The 20942-nt window shown below is 38.7% G+C and overlaps 1 protein-coding gene and 1 non-coding gene across 7 annotated transcripts in view; both read right to left on the reverse strand.

The window, feature by feature from the left end:
* PSEN1 (presenilin 1) overlaps positions 1 to 20942 on the reverse strand; it is a 105908-nt gene that overhangs the window by 12628 nt on the left and 72338 nt on the right. For all 6 annotated transcript variants that reach the window (XM_037832361.1, XM_037832359.1, XM_037832360.1 and 3 more), the window contains 2 exons: positions 17683 to 17769; positions 8143 to 8316 (listed from right to left, as the gene is read on the reverse strand). In XM_037832361.1, coding sequence (XP_037688289.1) covers positions 8143 to 8316; positions 17683 to 17769 — 261 coding nt within the window. The remainder of the gene's footprint in view (positions 1 to 8142; positions 8317 to 17682; positions 17770 to 20942) is intronic.
* LOC119533555 lies at positions 5796 to 5900 on the reverse strand. The gene has a single exon (XR_005216681.1). It is a non-coding gene; the product is annotated as a U6 spliceosomal RNA (small nuclear RNA).

Genomic DNA, 20942 nt, shown 5'->3' on the forward strand with positions numbered 1-20942 from the left:
GCTTGAGGAGTTCCCATTTATCTATTTCTCTTTTGTTGCTTGTGCTTTGGGTGTAAAGTCTAGGAAGTGGATGCCTAATACAAGGTCTTGAAGATGTTTTCCTACATTATCTTCTAGGAGTTTTATGGTACTTTCTTTTATATTGAGATCTTTGGTCATTTTGAGTTAATTTTTGTGTAGGGGGTGAGGTAGGGGTCCTCTTTCATTCTTTGGATATGGATATCCAACTCTCCCAGCCCCATTTGTTGAAAAGACCATTATGACTCAGTTCAGTGACTTTGGGGGCCTTATCAAAGATCAGTCACCATAGATCTGAGGGTCTAACTCCAAATTCTCAATTCGATTCCATTGATCTATATGTCTATCTTTGTGCCAGTACCATGCTGTTTTGGCAACTGTGGCTTTATATAAGCTTCAAAGTCAGGGAGTGTAAGTCCTCCCACTTCGTTTTTCTTTTTTAGAGTGTCTTTAGCAATTCGAGGCATCTTCCCTTTCCAAATAAATTTGATAACTAGCTTTTCGAAGTCTGCAAAGTAGGTTGTTGGAATTTTGATTGGGATTGCATTGAATCTGTAGATGAGTTTGGGTAGAATTGACATCTTAATGACATTTAGTCTTCCTATCCATGAACATGAATATTTTTCCATCTTTTAAGGTCCCTTCTATTTCTTTTAGTAGAGTTATGTAGTTTTCTTTGTATAGGTCTTTTACATCTTTGGTTAAGTTTATTCCTAGGTACTTGATTTTTTTAGTTGCTATTGAAAATGGTATCTTTTTCTTGAGTGTCTCTTCAGTTTGTTCATTTCTAGCATATAGAAACATTACTGACTTATGTGCATTAACCTTGTATCCCGCTACTTTGCTAAATTTGTTTATTAGCTCTAGTAGCTGTATCGTCGATTTCTCAGGGTTTTCTAGATATAAGATCATATCATCTGCAAACAATGACAGTTTTACTTCTTCTTTTCCAATGAGGATGCCTTTTATTTCTTTGTCTTGCCGGATTGCCCTGGCTAGCACTTCCAGCACAATGTTGAGTAACAGTGGTGACAGTGGGCATCCGTGTCTTGTTCCTGATCTTAGAGGGAAGGCTTTCAGTCTCTCACCATTGAGTACTATGCTGGCTGTGGGTTTTTCATATATGCTCTTTATCATGTTGAGGAAGTTTCGTTCAATTCCTACCTTTTGAAGTGTTTTTATCAAAAAGGGATGTTGGATTTTGTCAAATGCTTTTTCAGCATCTATTGAGATGATCAATTGATTTTTCCCTTTTGACTTGTTAATGTGTTGTAATACATTGATTGATTTTCTTATGTTGAACCATGCTTGCATGCCTGGAATAAACCCCACTTGGTCATGGTGTATGATTTTTTTAATGTGTCTTTGGATTTGATTTGCAAGGATTTTGTTGAGGATTTTTGCATCTATATTCATTAGGGAGATTGGCCGGTAGTTTTCCTTTTTTGTAGCATCTTTGCCTGGTTTTGGTATTAGATTGATGTTAGCTTCATAGAATGAGTTAGGTAGTGTTCCATTTTCTTCAATGTTTTGAAAGAGTTTGAGTAAGATTGGTGTCAGTTCTTTCTGGAAAGTTTGGTAGAATTCCCCTGTGAAGCCATCTGGCCCTGGGCATTTATTTGTGGGATATTTTTGATGACTGATTGGATCTCTTTGCTTGTGATGGGTTGGTTGAGGTCTTCTATTTCTTCTCTGGTCAGTCTAGGTTGTTCATATGTTTCCAGGAAATTGTCCATTTCCTCTACATTATCCAGTTTGTTGCCATACAGTTGTTCATAGTATCCTCTTATGATTTCTTTAATTTCTTCAGAATCTGCAGTTATGTCACCTTTTTCATTCATTATTTTGTTTATATGGGTCTTCTCTCTTTTTGATTTTGTCAGTCTAGCTAGGGGCTTGTCAATCTTGTTGATCTTCTCAAAGAACCAACTTTTGGTGATATTTATCCTCTCTATTGTTTTTTTGTTCTCTATGTCATTTATTTCTGCTTTAAACCTTGTTATTTCTTTTCTTGTACTTGGTTTAGGATTGGTTTGCTGTTCATTTTCTAGCTTCTTCAGTTGATCCATTAATTCTTTGATTTGGGCTCTTTCTTCCTTTTTAATATATGCATTTAGTGTTATAAATTTCCCCCTCAGCACTGCTTTTGCTGCATCCCATAGGTTTTGGTATGTTGTGTTCTCATTTTCATTCGTCTCTATATATTTAGCAATTTCTCTTGCTATTTCTTCTTTAACCCACTGATTGTTTAGGTGTGTTGTTTAACCTCCAGGTATTTGTGAATTTTCTAAGTCTCTGATGGTTATTGACTTCTAATTGTATTCCATCGTGGTCAGAGAATGTGCTTTGAATAATTTCAATCTTTTTAAATTTATTGAGCCTTGTTTTATGTCCCAGCATATGATCTATTCTGGAGAAAGTTCCATGAGCACTAGAAAAGTATGTGTATCCTGGTGATTTGGGATGTAATGTCCTGTATATGTCTGTTAAATCTAATTCATTTATCAGATTGTTTAGGTTTTCAGTTTCCTTATTGGTCTTCTGTCTGGTTGATCTATCTATAGGAGAGAGTGATGTGTTGAAGTCTCCCACAATTATTGTGGAAACATCAATTGCTTCCTTTAGTTTTGCCAGTGTTTCTCTCATGTATTTTGTGGCACCTTGATTGGGTGCATAGACATTTACGATTGTTATTTCTTCTTGCTGAATTGCCCCTTTTATTAGTATGTAGTGGTCTTCTTTGTCTCTCAAAACATCCCTGCATTTGAAGTCTATTTTATCTGAGATTAATATTGCTACACCTGCTTTCTTTTGGCTGTAGCTTGCATGAAATATTTTTTTCCATCCTTTCACTTTCAGTTTCTTTGTGTCCCTGTGTCTAAGATGAGTCTCTTGTATGCAACATATGATGGTTCATTTTTTTTGATCCATTCTGCGAATCTATATCTTTTAATTGGGGAGTTTAATCCATTTACATTCAACGTTATAAACGTGAAGGCATTTCTTGAATCAGCCATCTTATCCTTTGGTTTATGTTTGTCATATTTTTCCCCTCTGTCTATTAATATCCTTTATTGTACCCATACCGAATCTCTTTAGCACTGAACCTTTCTCCAAGTCTCTCTGTCCTTTCTTTTTTTCTCTGTCTGTAGGGCTCCCTTTAGCATCTCCAGTAGGGCAGGTCTCTTGTTAGCAAATTCTCTCAGCATTTGTTTGTCCGGGACAAATTTAAGCTCTCCCTCAAATTTGAAGGAGAGCTTTGCTGGATAAAGTATTCTTGGCTGGAAATTTTTCTCACTCAGAATTTTAAATATATCGTGCCACTGCCTTCTCGCCTCCATGGTGGCTGCTGAGTAGTCACTACTTAGTCTTATGCTGTTTCCTTTGTATGTGGTGAATTGCTTTTCTCTTGCTGCTTTCAGAACTTGCTCCTTCTCTTCTGTGTTTGACAGTGTGATCAGTATATGTCTCGGAGTGGGTTTATTTGGATTTATTCTATTTGGGGTTCGCTGAGCATTTATGATTTGTGTATTTATGTTGTTTAGAAGATTTGGGAAGTTTTCCCCAACAATTTCTTTGAATACTCTTCCTAGACCTTTACCCTTTTCTTCCCCTTCTGGGACACCAATGAGTCTTATATTTGGACGTTTCATATTATCTATCATATCCCTGAGGTCCATTTCGATTTTTTCAATTTTTTTCCCCATTCTTTCTTTTATGCTTTCATTTTCCATTCTGTCATCTTCGAGGTCACTGATTCGTTGTTCAACTTCCTAGTCTTGTACTATGAGTGTCCAGAATCTTTTTAATTTGGTCAACAGTTTCTTTAATTTCCATAATCATCTATTTTTTTATTTAGTCTTGCAATGTCTTCTTTATGCTCTTCTAGGGTCTTCTTGATTTCCTTTGTCTCCCGTACTATGGTCTCATTGTTCATCTTTAGTTCTTTAAGTAGCTGCTCTAGGTGCTGTGTCTCTTCTGGTCTTTTAAGTTGGGTGCTTGGGCTTGGGTTATCCATATCGTCTGGTTTTTTCATATGCTTTATAATTTTCTGTTGTTTTTTGCCTCGTGGCATTTGCTGAACTTGATAGGGTTCTTTTAGGATTTGTAGACCAATTGAAGTCCTTATCTCTAATTTATCAGATCTGCAGCTTCGTGGAGTACACTTTCTCTAACTAACCAGCAGGTGGCATCCACGAGCCACCTGTTCTCCACAAGCCAGTTCTCCCCTGCTTAGCCTTTTTGGTGAGTGGGGGAGTGAGTCTTGTGGGGTCCAATTGGTGTACCAAGCTTGCATGTGTAGTTGTTGTTGCCTGCCCTGTATATGGGGCGTGCTTCTGGGCAGTCAGAGAGGGGGGGGTGGCTCTAACAATCAAATCTCCCTGGTGCTCCTAGAGTTTTAAGGCTGCTGCAATAGTCTAATCCTTCAGTTCAGTCCTGCCACAGTTTGTCTCTGCCACTGACCCACAAGTCCTTGGTATTGGCGTATGGCTCCTGAGACTTGCAAGTGGGCCCCTCTTCCAGGCCGTGCACCCCCTGGTCCTCTGTTGAGGGATGACTGTGCTATGTCACAGGTGAGTGACATCCCCCCAGGGCAGTTCTGGGCTGCTGGGCTGTGTAGGGAGGCTCCCAGTCTGCTGAAATGATGGCTGAATGGGGCTTTGTTAATTCACACTGCTCTACCTTCCCAACTCTGGGACAATCAGCTGAGGTTGCAGTTTTGTGGTGTGTGCCTGTTATTTGAAGCACTTCCGTCACACTGGGTTGTCTGGGGCAGCTCTGGGCTATGGGGCTGGCAATGGGCAGGAGTGTTTCCTGTCCACCAGGATGATGGCTGTGAGCGGACACCCCCCTTTTCTTGGGAAGTTGTGGTGTTTAGTGAATTTTCTCAGCCACTGGATTATTGCATTTTGTCTCAGAGCTCTCCTAGTTCTGCTCTTGACTTGACCTGCCCAAATTGCATGTCTTTGAAGCTTCTGTATGGGCTTCTTAGAGTAATTGTTTAGAAAAAGAAAAAAGGATTAAAAAAAAAAAAAGGGCCCTCTCCAGAGATCTAATGGGTTATTGAAATGCTAAGAGACAAAGCAACCAGGGCCATTAAGGAAAGGTCCACAGGGCAGAGAGATCAGCTTTTTCTCAGCTTTTCTTCGGGATTTGCATATGCGCCTCAGGGCCTGGGCTCCGGCCTGAGCTCTGCCCTTACCCTTCTATGTTCACCAGAACTCCAAAAATCCTCCGCTTTTATTTGGAGTTTTTCGTGTTGTTTTTTTTTTCTATGCCTGTCTCCTCTGCTGGGCTGGCAGCTCTCAGATTCTCTGGTGTCTGGTCTCCGTCTATCCTATGGTTGGAGTTTGGATCAGTAGAAGAGTTTCCGATAAGGGCTGCCACTGCAGTTCTCCCTTCTCCTTCCCGGAGCTGACAGCCCCTCCTCCCACGGGACTGAGCCTGGCAGGGAGGGGTGCGGGTCCCCTGGCCGCCAAACTTACAGATTTCGCTGATCTCAGCAGTTCCACGTTTTCATGAGTGTTGTATGAAGTATGCCCAAAGTCAGATTGCTCTGTGGTGTCCAGTCCACGCAGTTCCTGGCTTTCTACCTACTTTCCTGGAGGAGTAACTAAAACATACAGCTCACCAGTCTGCCATCTTGCCCCGCCTCCTATTATAATCTTTTTAGTGGATGTGAAGTGGTGTCTCATTTCCCCTAGTGACTAATGAAGATGAGCATCTTTTCATGCACTTAGTAGTCATTATACTACTTTGGTGAAATGTCTATTCACATCTTTTGTCCAGTTTTCATGAGTTTGCATGTATCTTCCTTGTACAGGGGCCATGGTAATCTTCTCTATATCATTCCAATTTTAGTATATGTGCTGCTGAAGCAAGAACTTTTTGCCCTTTTTTTAAAAAGCAGTTTTTACTGAAATATATTCACATACCATACAATCCATCCAAAGTGTACAATCAATGGCTTTTAGTATAACCACAGAGTTGTGCATTCATCACCACAATCAATTTTAGAACATTTTCATTACTCCAAAAAGAAAAACCCCTTACCCCTTAGCAGTCACCCCCCAATCCCGCTATCCTTCCCCAGTCCTACGTAACCACTGATCTAATCTACTAGATTTATATTCAGAAGAACTGAAAGCAGTGATGTGAACAGACATTTTCACACCAATGTTCACAGCGGCATTATTCACAATCACCAAAAGATGGAAACAACCCAAGTGTCCATCAACCAGTGAAAGGATAAACAAAATGTAGCATATTCACATGATGGAATATTATTCAGCTGTAAGAAGGAATGAAGTCCTGATGCATGTGACAACATGGATGAACCCTGAGGACATTATGTTGAGTGAAATAAACCAGACACAAAAGAACAAATATTGTATGGTCTCATTAATATGAACTAATTACAATGAACAAACTTATGGAGTTAAAATCTAGAGTATAGGTTACCAGGAGATAAAATGAGGGGAGAGAATGGGGAGCCGATGCTTACTTTGTGCAGAATTTTTAATAAGGTTGATTGCAAATGTTTGGAAATGGATAGAAGTAATGGTAGCACCTTATTGTGAGTGTAATTAACAACGCTGAATTACGGGTGTGATTGTGGGGAATTTATGGTCATGAATGTCACCAGAAGAAACGCAGAGGATAAAACATAGGACTGTATAACACAGTGAACCCTGAGGTGGATAATGACTGTGGTTAATAGTATAAATAAAAGAATGTTCTTCCGTGAACTAGAACAAATGTATGTCACTATTACAAGGTGTTAATAATAGGGTGATATATGGGGAAAAAATACAACCAATGCAAACAATGGATTATAGTTAACAGTAATATTGTAATATTCTTCCATCAGTTGTAACAAAGGTACCATACCAATGCTAAGTGTCAATAATAGGGAGGTATAAGGGGTATTGGGTTTTTCTTTCTGGAGCAATGAAATGTTCAAATTGATTCTGGAGATGAACGTCTCTACTTACCCTTGCTTTTGAAAGAGTGTCACCAGATGTTCCAGTTTGCTAATGCTGCCGGAATGCAAAACACCAGAAATGGATTGACTTTTATAAAAGGGGGTTTATTTGGTTACACAGTTATAGTTTTAAGGCCATGAAGTGTACAAGGTAAGATATCAACAATTGGGTACCTTCACTGAAGGGTGGCCAATGGCGTTTGGAAAACCTCTGTTAGCTGGGAAGGCATGTGGCTGGCGTCTGCTCCGGGGTTCTGGTTTCAAAATGGCCTTCTCCTCTTTTAGCTGCAGCACCTCTCTAAAATGTCACTCTTAGCTGCTCTGAGTTCCTTATGTTCATCAGCTCTTTATATGGCTCCAGTGATTTAATTCAGACCCATCCTGAATGGGTGGGATAATACCTCTATGGAAATTATCCAATCAAAAGTCTTGCCCACAGTTGATTGAGTCACATCTCCATGGAAATACTCAATAGGTTCCAACCTAATCAACACTAATATGTCTGCCCCCACAAGACTGCATCAAAGATAATGGCGTTTTGGGGGACATAATAAATCCAAACTGGCACACAGACTTTTGCTGATACTTTGCTTCAGAAAAGCTAACGGAGGACAAAAGAGTAACGCTTTGAAGAATGCACGGGAGCTGAGAGAGGAGAAGGAACACAACTTGGGATCAGCAGATGCCAGCTACATGCCTTTCCAGCTAACGAGGTTTTCCAGACACCACTGGCCTTCCTTTGGTGAAGGGATACTTGTGCTGATGCCTTAACTTGGACATTTTCATGGCCTTCAGACTGTAAATTTATAACCAAGTAATCCCCCTTTTATGAAATAATCCATTTCTGGTATTTTGCATAACAGCAGCATTAGCAAACCGGAACACATACATAAAGTATTAATAGAATAAAAATTTTAAAAAATTCTTTTACTTTTTAAAACAAATGCCAAAAGATTGGGCTGCAAATGGCCAACTAAGAAAATCTAAGGGGAAGAATTCTGCCCATTAATAAACTTAGCTATGAGAAAAGCACAAATTACTAAAATTGGTATTTCCCACTAAAAGCTACGCTGTAATTTAGAATTAGATTGCAGCATCCTCAATTCACTTTATATGTGGAGATACTGATAATCACATACTTTCCTCTGGATCCTCGGTGGGTGGGACATTGCTGGGAAGCTCCTGTACAGCAGCTCGTGATTCAGGTGTAGATCGATGAGGCCCCAAATGACTGTCCCTCTGGGCTTCCCATTCTTCACTGAAGCCTCCATCATCATTCGCTGCAACACCATTTTGTGTTTCATCTTCTGTGCCTTCAAGAGAGAGTGGAAAATGGGGCCCTGATATTTAGAAAAAAGTCTCAATAACTTTAAGAAAATTACATGGAAACAGTAACCACCCAGCTGTCATTATAAGTGGGTTAGCCTGCTATTACACCACAAATCGTGGGCTGCAGCAGTGCTTTTTGGTTGCTTACCCAACAGCCACTCCCTTCTTATTCCCTGAAGGTAGAGCCCTGATTTTATTTGGGTTTCCACCCCTCTGGTGGTAAATCCCAACAAACCCAAGCCAAAAACGGCAATCCCACCATTCCTCTTCCCAATGAAATGCCTAAACCTATGGGGCTGTGACTTGATACCAGCAAATGAATGGTCAAGGAAAGTCTGCTAGTAATTGCTGGGAATACTTTTCTCACTCTTTTCAAGAGAGAATCAAGAAAAAAAAAACAGGCTCCCTCTTCTAGATGTTGTTTTACCTGTATATGATGCCTTGTAATTACAGTCATCATCCTGTGATCATGAGGAATGGCAGACTGAGGGCCAAACTTACGTGCTAAGGATGGCAGAGTAGGAAGATGGAAAGAACTCGAGCCCTGATAACATCATGAAGCTTCAAAATTAATCAACCCTAGAAGTACTTACCCCCAGGATTCTTGTCATGTGAGAGAATACGAATCCTCTTTAAGACAATTGAGTTGGGTTTTTCTTTTCTTTTTTTTTTTTGTAGCTGAAAGCTTCCCTTGGCCCTTACCACTGACTTTAGCAACTAAGATATAAAAGTATATTTATTGTGGGGGATGTAGGTAAGGGGAGAGGTGACTCATTTCTTTATAATAGCTGTCAATCTGATTCAATGGTCATTTGGTTGTCTATATTTGAAAACTGTGAGCATAACATGACAGTCTTGAGAACTTACCATATCTTACATAATTAAAATACATAGGTGATATCCATAATATATTTTTCTTCCTTTATTTTTAATAAAGGTAATACATGTTCATAGCAGAGGTAGATTTACCATGAAACTAATGAAGCTTCTGCTTCAGGACCCTCACTTGCATGGCCTTCTTAAGGAAGGGGCCCTAGCAATTCTGTATTTTAAATTTTGTCTTCTTTTTCTTAAGGAGCCTCCCCCTACCTCCCATCCAAATTGTATAATCATCAGACTCCAAAAAACTTGAACCTTCCTGGGTGTTGAGTTTATAAAAATCATATAAGGTTTATAAATGAAAACAGCAGTCCCTCCTCTGCCCCAGCCCTCTTCACTCCTGATCCATCCTCACTCCCACTTTCTCCTCTCTAGCAGTTGGTATTTACTTCCACAATTAATTATAAATAGCAAGCTCATAGTGCTACATATCAATGTTTGGATTTTAGGTACTTATCTCACATCTTATAGAAAGATAAGCGTTCATGCACATACTCTTTCAAATATGAATTTAACTCTTCCCATCTTCTCAAATATGTCATAATTTGGGGTTAACATTCAGTTTTTATACTGTTATCAGTATCCAAATAACACTGACAACTAAATTACTTTGCTACAGCCAGAATATACTATTCTCACAGTTACTAATTATGCATTTAATGGCTAGCATTCTTAAATTAGGGTCCCTGGACTATATTGTTGAGTTTGGCCTATCAGAACTCTTTAAATATTTTTAATGCATTTTTTATTGTGAACTTTTACACACACACACACACACACACACATATACATATACATATAAGAGTGGTAACTTTCAAAGTATGATTTACCAAGAAGTTAGAGAGCAAATTTCAAAGAATGTCATGGGTCACAGTTCCACAACTTCAGCTATTTCCATTATTGTAAAATATAACATACATACAGAGAGGTGTTAGTTAACTTTCGATGTAAGCTCATCAAGTAGTTAAAAAGGTAATTTCAAAAACTATTACGGGTTACACTTCCACAGTTTCAGTTCTTTCCTTATTATGCAATATAGGGTATATACAGAAAGGTGAAGACTTTCAAAGCACAATTCAACAAATAGCTATAGAACAAATTTCAAAGGATTTTATAAGTTACAGTTCCACCATGTCATTTACCTCCTTCCAGCTATTCCAACACCCAAGCACCTAAAAATATATATATATTTATATGAAGTTTCAGTATTCATAGAACTTTGTTAAATCTTACCTTATTTATTGCTACCCATTCCTCTCATTTAATCTCCTTCTCCATCTTCAGGGGTAGGTATCTAGGCAGTGACCACTCTAACTTTTTCATATTGAAAGGGGGTGTTGACAGTATAGGAAAGAGGGCTGCATCCGACTGTTGTTCTTAAAGAGGTTACTGCCTCTGGGTTTTAGGACTTGTCTGGCATAGGAACACTCGGGTGGATTTAAGTTTCTGAGAGATAAAACTCAGTGAGTGAATATTTTACAGAAACCCAGGTAAGGACCTAGGTATTTGGAGACTACTTTTGTTAAGGGCGTAGCATACTTTGGCCATTTGGGATGTCTAGTTGGAGCTTGCATAAGAGAAGCCTCCAGGATAGCCTCTTGACTCTTATTTGGAATCTTTCAGTCACTATGACCTCAGCTTGTTACCTTTCCTTTTTTTTTTTTTCTCACTTTTGGTCGAGTAGCCATTTTCAATCCCTTGCTGCCAGGGCCCAGCTCATTCCTGGGCATTGTGTTCCATGTCACCAGGGAGATTCATTCCCCAGGGAGTCATGTCCCTCACAGGGGGAGGTTAATAAATTTTTTTGCCGAGTTTGGCTTACAGAGAGAGCAACAAAAGAGGTTTCCTGGAGGTGCCTCCTAGGGATAATTATAGGAGGGCTCAGCCTGCCATTTATAACCCTAAGCTTCACAATAGCAAGCCTCAAGACAAGGGCTTGATTTATTAAGCAGTGGGTTCATAATTTTACTTAATACATATTCTATCGCAAGATAAATGGTCAGTTTCTTATATTATCTTCACTTAGTTGTACAATCTTCATCACTCTCAACTTTAAACAATTATCATAATGTAATACACCCCAGAGCTATTATCAGCTGCTAAGTATTCATCTCTAGTATTAGTGTAGTTTTGGTATGATAGTTCCATTAAACATGGTCTTTAAAATGTAATGGGTAGTTTTTCCATATACCACTCTGTTGTTATCCCTCTGCACCAGTGTCATACCTTGTAAGTATATCATGCTAACACTTATTTAGGTTTGTGGTGCTAGTCTGTGGGTTACATGCCTTTAAACAACTGTTTACAAACACATTTGCCTTCAGTGAGTCACTAATACTAATAATCCCATTAACAAACCATAGTCACATCTGACCATTCCCATATCAAGTTCACTCTCATTATCGTATTGGTACATATTAGATTATCATTCCCCCTTCGCTAGCTTCTGTCTATTTCTAGGTCCCCTGTATTCTACATAAGGCACTTACTTTACATTTTTCACAGGGTTCACATTAGTGGTGATATATCATATCTCTCCTTTTGTGTCTGGCTTATTTCACTCAGCATTATGTCTTCAAGGTTCACCCATGTTGTCATACATTTCACGACCTCATTTCTTCGTACTGCTGCACAGTATTCCATAGTATGTATGTATCACATACTTTTTATCCATTCATCTGTTGAAGGACATGTGGATTGTTTCCATCTCTTGTCAATCGCGAACAATGCCGCTATGAACATCAGTGTGCAAATATCTGTTCATGTCACTGCTTTCAGATCTTCTGGGTATATACCAAGAAGTGAAACTGCTGGATCATAGGGTAACTTGATATCCATTTTCCTGAGGAACTGCCAAATTTTCTTCCAGAGTGGTTGTACCATTACACAGTCCCACCAGCGATGAATAAGAATTCAGTTTCTCCACACCCTCTCTTCAGCATTTGTAGTCTCCTGTTTGTCTGATGGCAGCCATTCTTATTGGTGTGAGATGGTACCTCATTGTGGTCTTGATTTGCATCTCCCTAATAGCTAGTGAAGATGAACATTTTTTCAGGTTTTTTTAACCATTTTGTATTTCCTCTGGAGAAATGTCTTCTTATATCTTTTGCCCATTTTATAATTGGGCTGTTTGTGCTACTGTCATTGAGTTGTATGATTTCTTTATATATGCAAAGTATCAGTCTCTTATCAGATACATGGTTTCCAAATATTTTCTCCCATTGTGTTGGCTGCCTCTTCACCTTTTTGACAAACTCCTTTGAGGTACAGAAGCTTTTGATTTTAAGAAGTTCCCATTTATCTATTTTTTCTTTCACTGCTTGTACTTTAGGTGTGAGGTATAAGAAGCAACCTAATACTAGGTCTTGGAGGTGTTTCCCTACATTATCTTCTAGGAGTTTTAAGGTACCATCTCTTATATTGAGGTCTTTGATCCACTTTGAGTTAATATTTGTATAGGGTGTGAAGTAGGGGTCCTTTTTCATTCTTTTGAATATGTATATTCAGTTCTCCCAGCCCCATTTGTTGAACAGACTGTTCCGTCCCAGTTCAGTGGATTTGGGGGCCTTATCCAAAATCAGTCGACCGTAGATCTGGGGGTGTATTTCCAAATTCTCAGTTTGATTCCAATGATCAGTATGTCTGTCTTTGTGCCAATACCATGCTGTTTTGACCACTGTGGCTTCATAGTAGGCTTCAAAGTCAGTCAATGTAAGTCCTCCCACTGCATTTTTCTTTTTTAGAATGTTAATAGCAATTCAAGGCCACTTTCCCTTCCAAATAAATTTGATAATGAGCTTTGCCAAGTCTACAAAGTAGGTTGTTGGAATTTTGATTGGAATTACACTGAATCTGTAGATCACTTTGGTTAGGACTGACATCTTAATGGCGTTTGGTCTTCCTATCCATGAACACGGAATATCTTTCCACTCATTTAGGTCCTCTTTTATTTCTTTTAGTAAAGTTACATAATTTTCTGCGTAGAGGTCTTTTACTTCTTCGTTAAGTTTATTCCCAGGTCCTTGATTTTTTTTAGTTGCTATTGTGAATAGTCTTTCTCTTGAATGTTTCTTCAGTTAGGTAGTTTCTAATGTATAGAAACATTACTGACTTATGTGCATTAATCTTATATCCCGCCACTTTGCTGAATTTGTTTATTAGCTCAAGTAGCTGTGTAGTTGATTTCTCAGGGTTTTCTAAACATAAGATCATATCGTCTGCAAATAAAGACAGTTTTACTTCTTCCTTTCCAATTTGGATGCCTTTTATTTATTTGGCTTACCACACTGCTCTGGCTAGAACTTCTAGCACAATGTTGAATAACAGTGGTGACAGCGGGCATCCTTGTCTCATCCCTGATCTTAGAGGGAAGGCTTTGCCTCTCGGCATTGAGTACTATGCTGGCTGTGGGTTTTTCATATGTGCTCTTTATCACACTCAGGAAGTTTCCTTCAATTCCTACCTTTTGAAATGTTTTTATAAAAAAAAATGATGCTGAATTTTGTCGAATGCTTTTTCAGCATCTATTGAGGTGATCATTTGATTTTTTTCCTTTTGATTTGTTAATGTGTTGTATTACATCGATTGATTTTCTTATGTTGAACCACCCTTGCATGCCTGGGATGAACCCCACTTCGTCATGGTGTATGATTTTTTTAATGTGTCTTTGGATTCAATATGCAAGTATTTTGTGAGAATTTTTGCATCTATAGTCACAAGGGAGACTGGCCTGTAGTTTTCCTTTCTTGTAGCATCTTTATCTGGTTTTGGTATTAGAGTGATGTTGGCTTCATAAAATGAGTTAGGTAGTGTTCCATTTTCTTCAATTTTTTTAAGGAGTTTGAGTAGGAATGGTGTCAGTTCTTTTTGGAAGTGTGATAGAATTCCCGTGAAGCCATCTGGCCCCGAGCTTTTATTTGTAGGAAGCTTTCTGATGACTGACTGGATCTCTCTACTTGTGATTAGTCTGTTAAGGTCTTCTATTTCTTCTCTGGCCAGTCTAGGTTGTTCATGTATTTCCAGGAAATTGTCCATTTCCTCTAGATTGTCTAGTCTGTTGGCATACAGTTGTTCATAGTATCCTCTCACGATTTTTTAAAATTTCTTCAGGATCTGCAGTAATGCCCCCCCCCCCCATTTATTATTTTATTTAGGTCTTCTCTCTTTCGACTTTGTCAGTTTAGCTAAGGGTTTATCAATCTTGTTGATCTTCTCAAAGAACCAACTTTTGGTTTTATTTATTCTTTTTTTTTTTTTTTTTTTTTGGTTCTCCATATCATTTATTTATGCTTTAATCCTTGTTATTTATTTTCTTCTAGTTGCTTTGGGATTAGTTTGCTGATTACTTTCTAGCTTCTTCAGTTGTTCCATTAGTTCTTTGAATTTAGTTCTTTCTTCCTTTTTAATGTATGCATTTAGAGCTATAATTTCCCCCTCAATACCGCCTTTGCCATATCCCATAAGTTTTGATATGCTATGTTCTTGTTTTCATTCATCTCTAGATATTTAGCAATTTCTCTTGCAATTCTCCTTGACCCACTGATCGTTTAGAAGTGTGTTGTTTAACCTCCAGATATTTGTGAATGTTCTAGATCTTTGATGGTTATCAACTTCTACTTTCATTCCATTGTAGTCAGAGAAATGTGCTTTGAATAACTTCAATCTTTTTAAATTTATTGAGGTTTGTTTAATGCCCCAGCATATGATTTATCCTGAAGAAAGTTCCATGAGCACTAGGGAAGAATGTACATCCTGGTAATTTGCGATGCAATGCTCTATATATGGTTATTAAGTCTAATTTGTTTATCGCATTATTTAAGTTCTCAATTTCCTTACAAGTCCTCTGTCTGGTTGATCTATCAGAGAGTGTTGTATTGATGTCCCCCACGATTAGCATGGAAACATCTATTGCTTCCTTCAGTTTTGCCAATGTCTGTCTCATGTATTTTGGAGCACTCTGATTGGGTGCATAAACATTTATGATTGTTATTTCTTCTTGGTGAATTGTCTCTTTTATTAGTATATAGTGTCCTTTTTTGCCTCTTATGACATCTTTGCATTTAAAGTGTATTTTACCTGAAATTAGAATTGCTACCCCTGCTTTCTTTGGACTGTAACTTGCATGGAATATTTTTTTCCATCCTTTCACTTACAATCTCTTTGTGTTGCTGGGTCTAAGATGAGTCTGTTGTAAACAGCATATTGATAGTTCATATTTTTAAATCCATTCTGATCTATATCTTTTAATTGGGGAGTTTAATACATTCACATTCAATGTTATTACTGTGAAGGCAGTTCTTGAATCAGCCATCTCATCCTTTCATTTTTACTTGTCACATCTATTTTCCCTCTCTCTATTTTCTTTAAGTTACCCTTACTAACATCTTCAGTTCTGTGCTCTTCTCCAGGCCTCTCTCTCCTGTCTTTTTTTCTCAGCCGGAAGAGCTCCCTTTAGTATTTCTCGTATGACAGGTCTCTTGTTAACAAATTCTCTCAGCATTTGTTTGTCTATGAAAATTCTAAGCTCTCCTTCATTTTGAAGGAGAGCTCTGCTGGATAAAGAATTCTTGGCTAGCAGTTTTTCTCTTTCAGAATGTCATGCCACTGCCTTCTTGCCTCCATGGACTAGTCAGTACCTAGTTTTATGTTGTTTCCCTTGTATGTGGTGAATCACTTCTCCCTTGCTGCTTTCAGAACTTTCTCCTTCTCTTCAGCGTCTGGCAATCTATCAGAATATGTCTTGGAGTGGGTTTATTTGGATTTATTCTATTTGGAGTTCATTAGGCATCTTTGATTTGCATATTTATGTTGTTTAGAAGGGTCTTCGAATACTCTTCCCAGCCCTTTAGTCTTCTCTTCAGCTTCTGGAACACCAAGATTCTTATATTTGTGCGCTTCATGTAATCCATCATTACCCTGAGATCCATTTCAAATTTTTCAATTTTTTTTTCATCATTCAGTCTTTTGTGCTTTTACATTCCATCATCTTATCTTCAAGTTTGGTAACTCGTTCTTCTAACTCTTCAAATCTGCTATGTGTCTCAAGAATATTTTTAATTTGATCAACAGTATCTTTTCCATTAGAGCCACTATTTTTTAATTTACTCTTGCAAATTCTTTACATTCTTCGAGGGTCTTCTTCATGTCCTTTATATCCTGAGCCATGACATCGATGTTCTTGTGTACTTCTTTGATTAACTGCTCCAAGTTCTGTGTCTCCTCTGGCTTTTTAATTTGGACATTTGGGTTATCCGTATCTTCTGGCTTCTTCATATGCTTTATAATTTTCTGTGGTTTTTTTCTTTTCTTTTTTTTTTTTTTTGGCCTCGTGGCATTTGCTTATCTTGATAGGGTTCTCTTAGGATATGCAAGATTATTTGCACATTCATCTATAATTTGGCAGCGCTACAGCTTGGTGGAGTGCACCTTCCCTGACCCACCAGCAGATGGCGCTCTTGAGCCATCTAGTACCTTAAGTCAGTTCTCCCCCGAATTCATCCATGTACTAAGTAGTGGTTCAAACCATGTGGAAGTCCAACCAGTGCCAGCCCTGTGGGTGAGGGCCATGCCCTCCAGTTTGGCAGAGAATCTGCTCCGGGACACAGTGGTCCCAGCCATTCCTGGGGCTGTGGGTGGAGTACTTTGGAGTTGCATATTGCATGTCTCACCTTCCAGCTCAAATGCCCCCACAGTCCCTGTCTGCCATGGGCCCATGAGTCCCTGGGATTGGGAGAGGGCTCTTGGCACTTCTGTGTGGCACCCCTGCCTCTAGGCCACACACACCGTGGGTTTCCGTGGAGGAAGAGTGGACTTGGTCACAAGCCTGCCAAATCTCGAATTCCCTCAAGGAAGCTCCTGACCACAGGCATGTGAAGGGTCATCTCCCCAGCCAATTGCTGTGATTGCTGCACGGAGTGTGGAAAGCTGCCCCCTTCTGCGCTTGTCAGCCTACTCCAACCACCAGGCCCTGGTATGGGGGCTCTTGGTCACGAGTCTGCAAAGGGTTATCAACCAAGCCAAGTGCTAAGGAGGGTGCCTGGGGCATGGAAGTCTGCTCCCCTCCGCACTCATCTACTAGCTCCAACCACCAGTTTCCTGGCAGCGTTCCAGGCCGAATACTCACTGGTTTTAAAATAGTCTCTCAGCTTCTCCAAGTACATACTCACTATGGGTATAGAAGTCCACGCCTAGCCAGTGGAACCCTGGAACTGCTGTTCTGGAGTGCCTTCTGACCCTTATCTAGTGTTTTTCACGGAGGAAAATTTTGTTGTGTCTTTCCTAATCTGCCATCTTCCCAGCTCTCTACATATTTATCTGTGTATTTACTGGGTATTACCACCACTTACAGAAGATTCTCAAAGGAGTTCATGACCAAAAAAGGAGTTTAAATTGGTGCTTCTTGGCCCATTGTTAGCCAGTAAGATCACAATGACTCTGAAAAAAACAGGAAATTATCAAATAAAAACACCTACTTTGTGTACTATAATTTGACTTTCTGGACACTCTTCTCTGGGCTTCTGGGTCTCCTTCTGCCATATTCACCAACCACACCATTGTTGCTGTTGAAAAAGACAAAAGTCCAGATAAGCACTGGAAACACAAAAGGAAAACACATAGGTAATAGGCCATTATTTCTCTACACAAATCACCAAACTTCTTCATGCTGCCTTAAGAATCCTTAATAATCCTAGGTAAATGCAAATTAAAAACAAAAAAGGTTCCATTTGGTTTGGACATGTAAGAAAATATTCAGAAACTGAACTTTTACTAGAGCTATAGCAAAATTGTTCATCATCATCTACAGTCCTGAAAAATAACCAGAGGAAAACTTTTCAGGCAAGCAAGGTTCCACCAAAACATTAGGTGGACCAGCTGAATATCCTCAAATAGTATGAACTCATTGATGAAAATCAATTATTCAAATTAAATTTGAGGATGAAATGGGATTCACAAAAGCCTCAGCTAATGATTATAATTCTAAAAGGGCACAGAATAAGTTTTCTTCATATTATGTCTTACTTAGGAGATTTTCAATAATGCTAAACTATGTTACATACAAGGAATGAGAAAAAATAGTTAAAAGGAATAACATAAAGGGGATAGTCAATTGGCTTTTCTATGTCCCTTCCACAACAGTACATATATCATCAATATATATCTATATCTATAAACATACACATCTATCTACCTACCTACCTACAATCCACCCATCCATCTCTATCACATTTTAGTTAAGAGTCGATGTGAGAACTTTAAAATTCTGCTACACCTAACTCCTCTACCTTATCAATGATCTTGCTCCATTAATTATTCCCTCTTGCTGATCTCTTCAAAGCTTTTCTCTATTTTTCTTTCACCTCAGCCTTAGAAACATGAATAAATCTTCCTTCTTCTGTATACATCTTTTCTTAAACCTACTCTCCTCTCCAGTCACCATCTGCTCTGTCTGTGGATCAGGAATCTTTGAAGTAGTTGGTGATATTTACTATACCTCTCCTTGCTCACCACCTATTCCTTGTCTACCCCATCACTTTCATTGCCAGCACCAACAGCAAAACGCACGCGCACACACACACACACACACACACACACACAAACACATTTTTCTCCCTTTGGAATATGGCTTCTAGCCTATCATTCTACTGTAATCACTCTCCTGAATGTCACTAATGATGTATTAGGTACCAAATCTTATCTGGTTTGTGTAATCTTTATTATCTTTGACTTCCCTGCAGCATTTGACATTCCAACTGCTTGAAACTCTGCTTTTCCAAAAAGCCAAGAAAATACAGTCAAAAGAATGAAAAAAGCTTATAAGGATCTACATCAAACTGGTAACGGGTAATCGCTTGGTAAGGGACTAATACTGGAATGTGATTACAGCAAAATTTAGCTTTATCTGTAATTTTTCATTTTTAAAGGCTAATGTTTTCATGTATTACTTGAATAAAAATTAATTTTAAAATCATGGAAAAGAATATTAGAAAAAGCAAGTCACAAGAAATACAAATAACTAAGAAAAACATGGGAAAATGTTCATTAATCACTAATAGCCACTAATAAGCCAAGAAATGCAAAATGAAACAAGATGTTATTTTTACTTATTAGCTCCACACACAAAGAAACAAGTTATAGTGAAGGTGTAAGGAAATTGGCACCTTCACACTACTGAAGGGAATGTAAACTGGTATAGCCTTTTTAGGAGGCAATTTAGCAATACCTATCAAAATTTAAACATACATATCCTTTGACTTAGCAATTCCACAGTTAGATATATATGTTAAAATATTCATGAATTCATGTATCTTTTTTTGCAAGCTTCATTTGTCACTGAAAAGAAATGGAAATGACCTAAATGTCCTTCAGTAAAGGACATCCTTTACTGAATATCTATATAAGAGAAGACTACGCAATAACTTCAGGTACTAACAAGAAAAAAATAGCAAAATACACACACACACACATACATTTTCCTCCCTTTGGAATATGGCTTCTGCTCAGTGAAAACTGCTGGCTTTCCCAATTTTCCGATTTTTAAAAAGTTTCCTTCACTTTTTCCTCTCCATTTTCTCACTCTCTAAACACAGTAGTTGCCAAACTTCTACCTGTGGTATTTTCTTTTCTTCTTATTCTGGTTTGAATCTGTTATGTACCCCATAAAAAGCCATCTTCTTTAATGCAATCTTGTGGGTACAGGCCTATTGTGGGTGGGATTTTGTGATTAAGTATTTTCCATGGAGGTGTGACCCATCTAACTGTGGGTAGGACCTTTGATTAGATTATTCCCATGGAGATGTGACCCTACCCACTCAAGGTGGGTCTTGATTAGTTTACTGGAGTGCTTTAAGAGAGGTCATGGAGAGGAGCCCAGAGAAGTTAAGAGAGACATTTTGGAGAGACGCTAAGATATGTAATCCAGAGTTTGCCCCCAGGAGAAATGCTAAGAACTGACATAGACCCACATGTTTGGAGATGCAGATAGAAAGATGTTTGGAGATGCCAAGCTAAGAGATGAAGCCCAGAGTTTGCCCCAGAGAAGCTAAGAGAGGATGCCCAGATGCTTAGAGAGAAATGCCCTGGAAGAACAAGCAAGGATGCACAGGAGCTAAGAGAGAGAAGCTAAGAGAGACAGAAGCCCAGAGACATTTGGGAGAAAGCCATTTTGAAACCAGAACCAGAGAGCAAAGGACCAACAGATGCCAGCCATGTGCCTTCCCAGTGACAGAGGTGTTCTGGATGCCATCGGCCTTTCTTCAGTGAAGGTATCCTCTTGTTGATGCCTTAATTTGGACACTTTTATGGCTTTAGAACCATAAATTTGTAACCTAATAAATCCCCTTTATAAAAATCAATCCATTTGTGGTATTTTGCATAACAGCGGCTGTAGCATACTTCTCTTATTTAGATCACTCATACAATCCTCACAGCTTGAACTATCACTTCCATGACAACATTCTTCAACTATGCATCTCTAATTCCAACCTTTTCACAAGCACTAGTACTTGATTTCTAAACTCCTGCTGGAAATTTCTATGTGGATGGCCCACAGGTGCTGCCAACTAAACTATTGAGAAATGGGCCACAGATATACATTTAATAGTAAACAGATCCCTCAAATGAGAAAAATATCTCTTCTTCACCCTTCCTTCAGGCTTAAAACTTCTCTCATCAGTTGCTAAGAACTACTGATTCTACCTCTGAAACCTTTTATCAACTCCTTCCCCTTGACTGC

Source organism: Choloepus didactylus, chromosome 4, assembly GCF_015220235.1.
Source record: "Choloepus didactylus isolate mChoDid1 chromosome 4, mChoDid1.pri, whole genome shotgun sequence".
Lineage (NCBI taxonomy): Eukaryota > Metazoa > Chordata > Mammalia > Pilosa > Megalonychidae > Choloepus > Choloepus didactylus.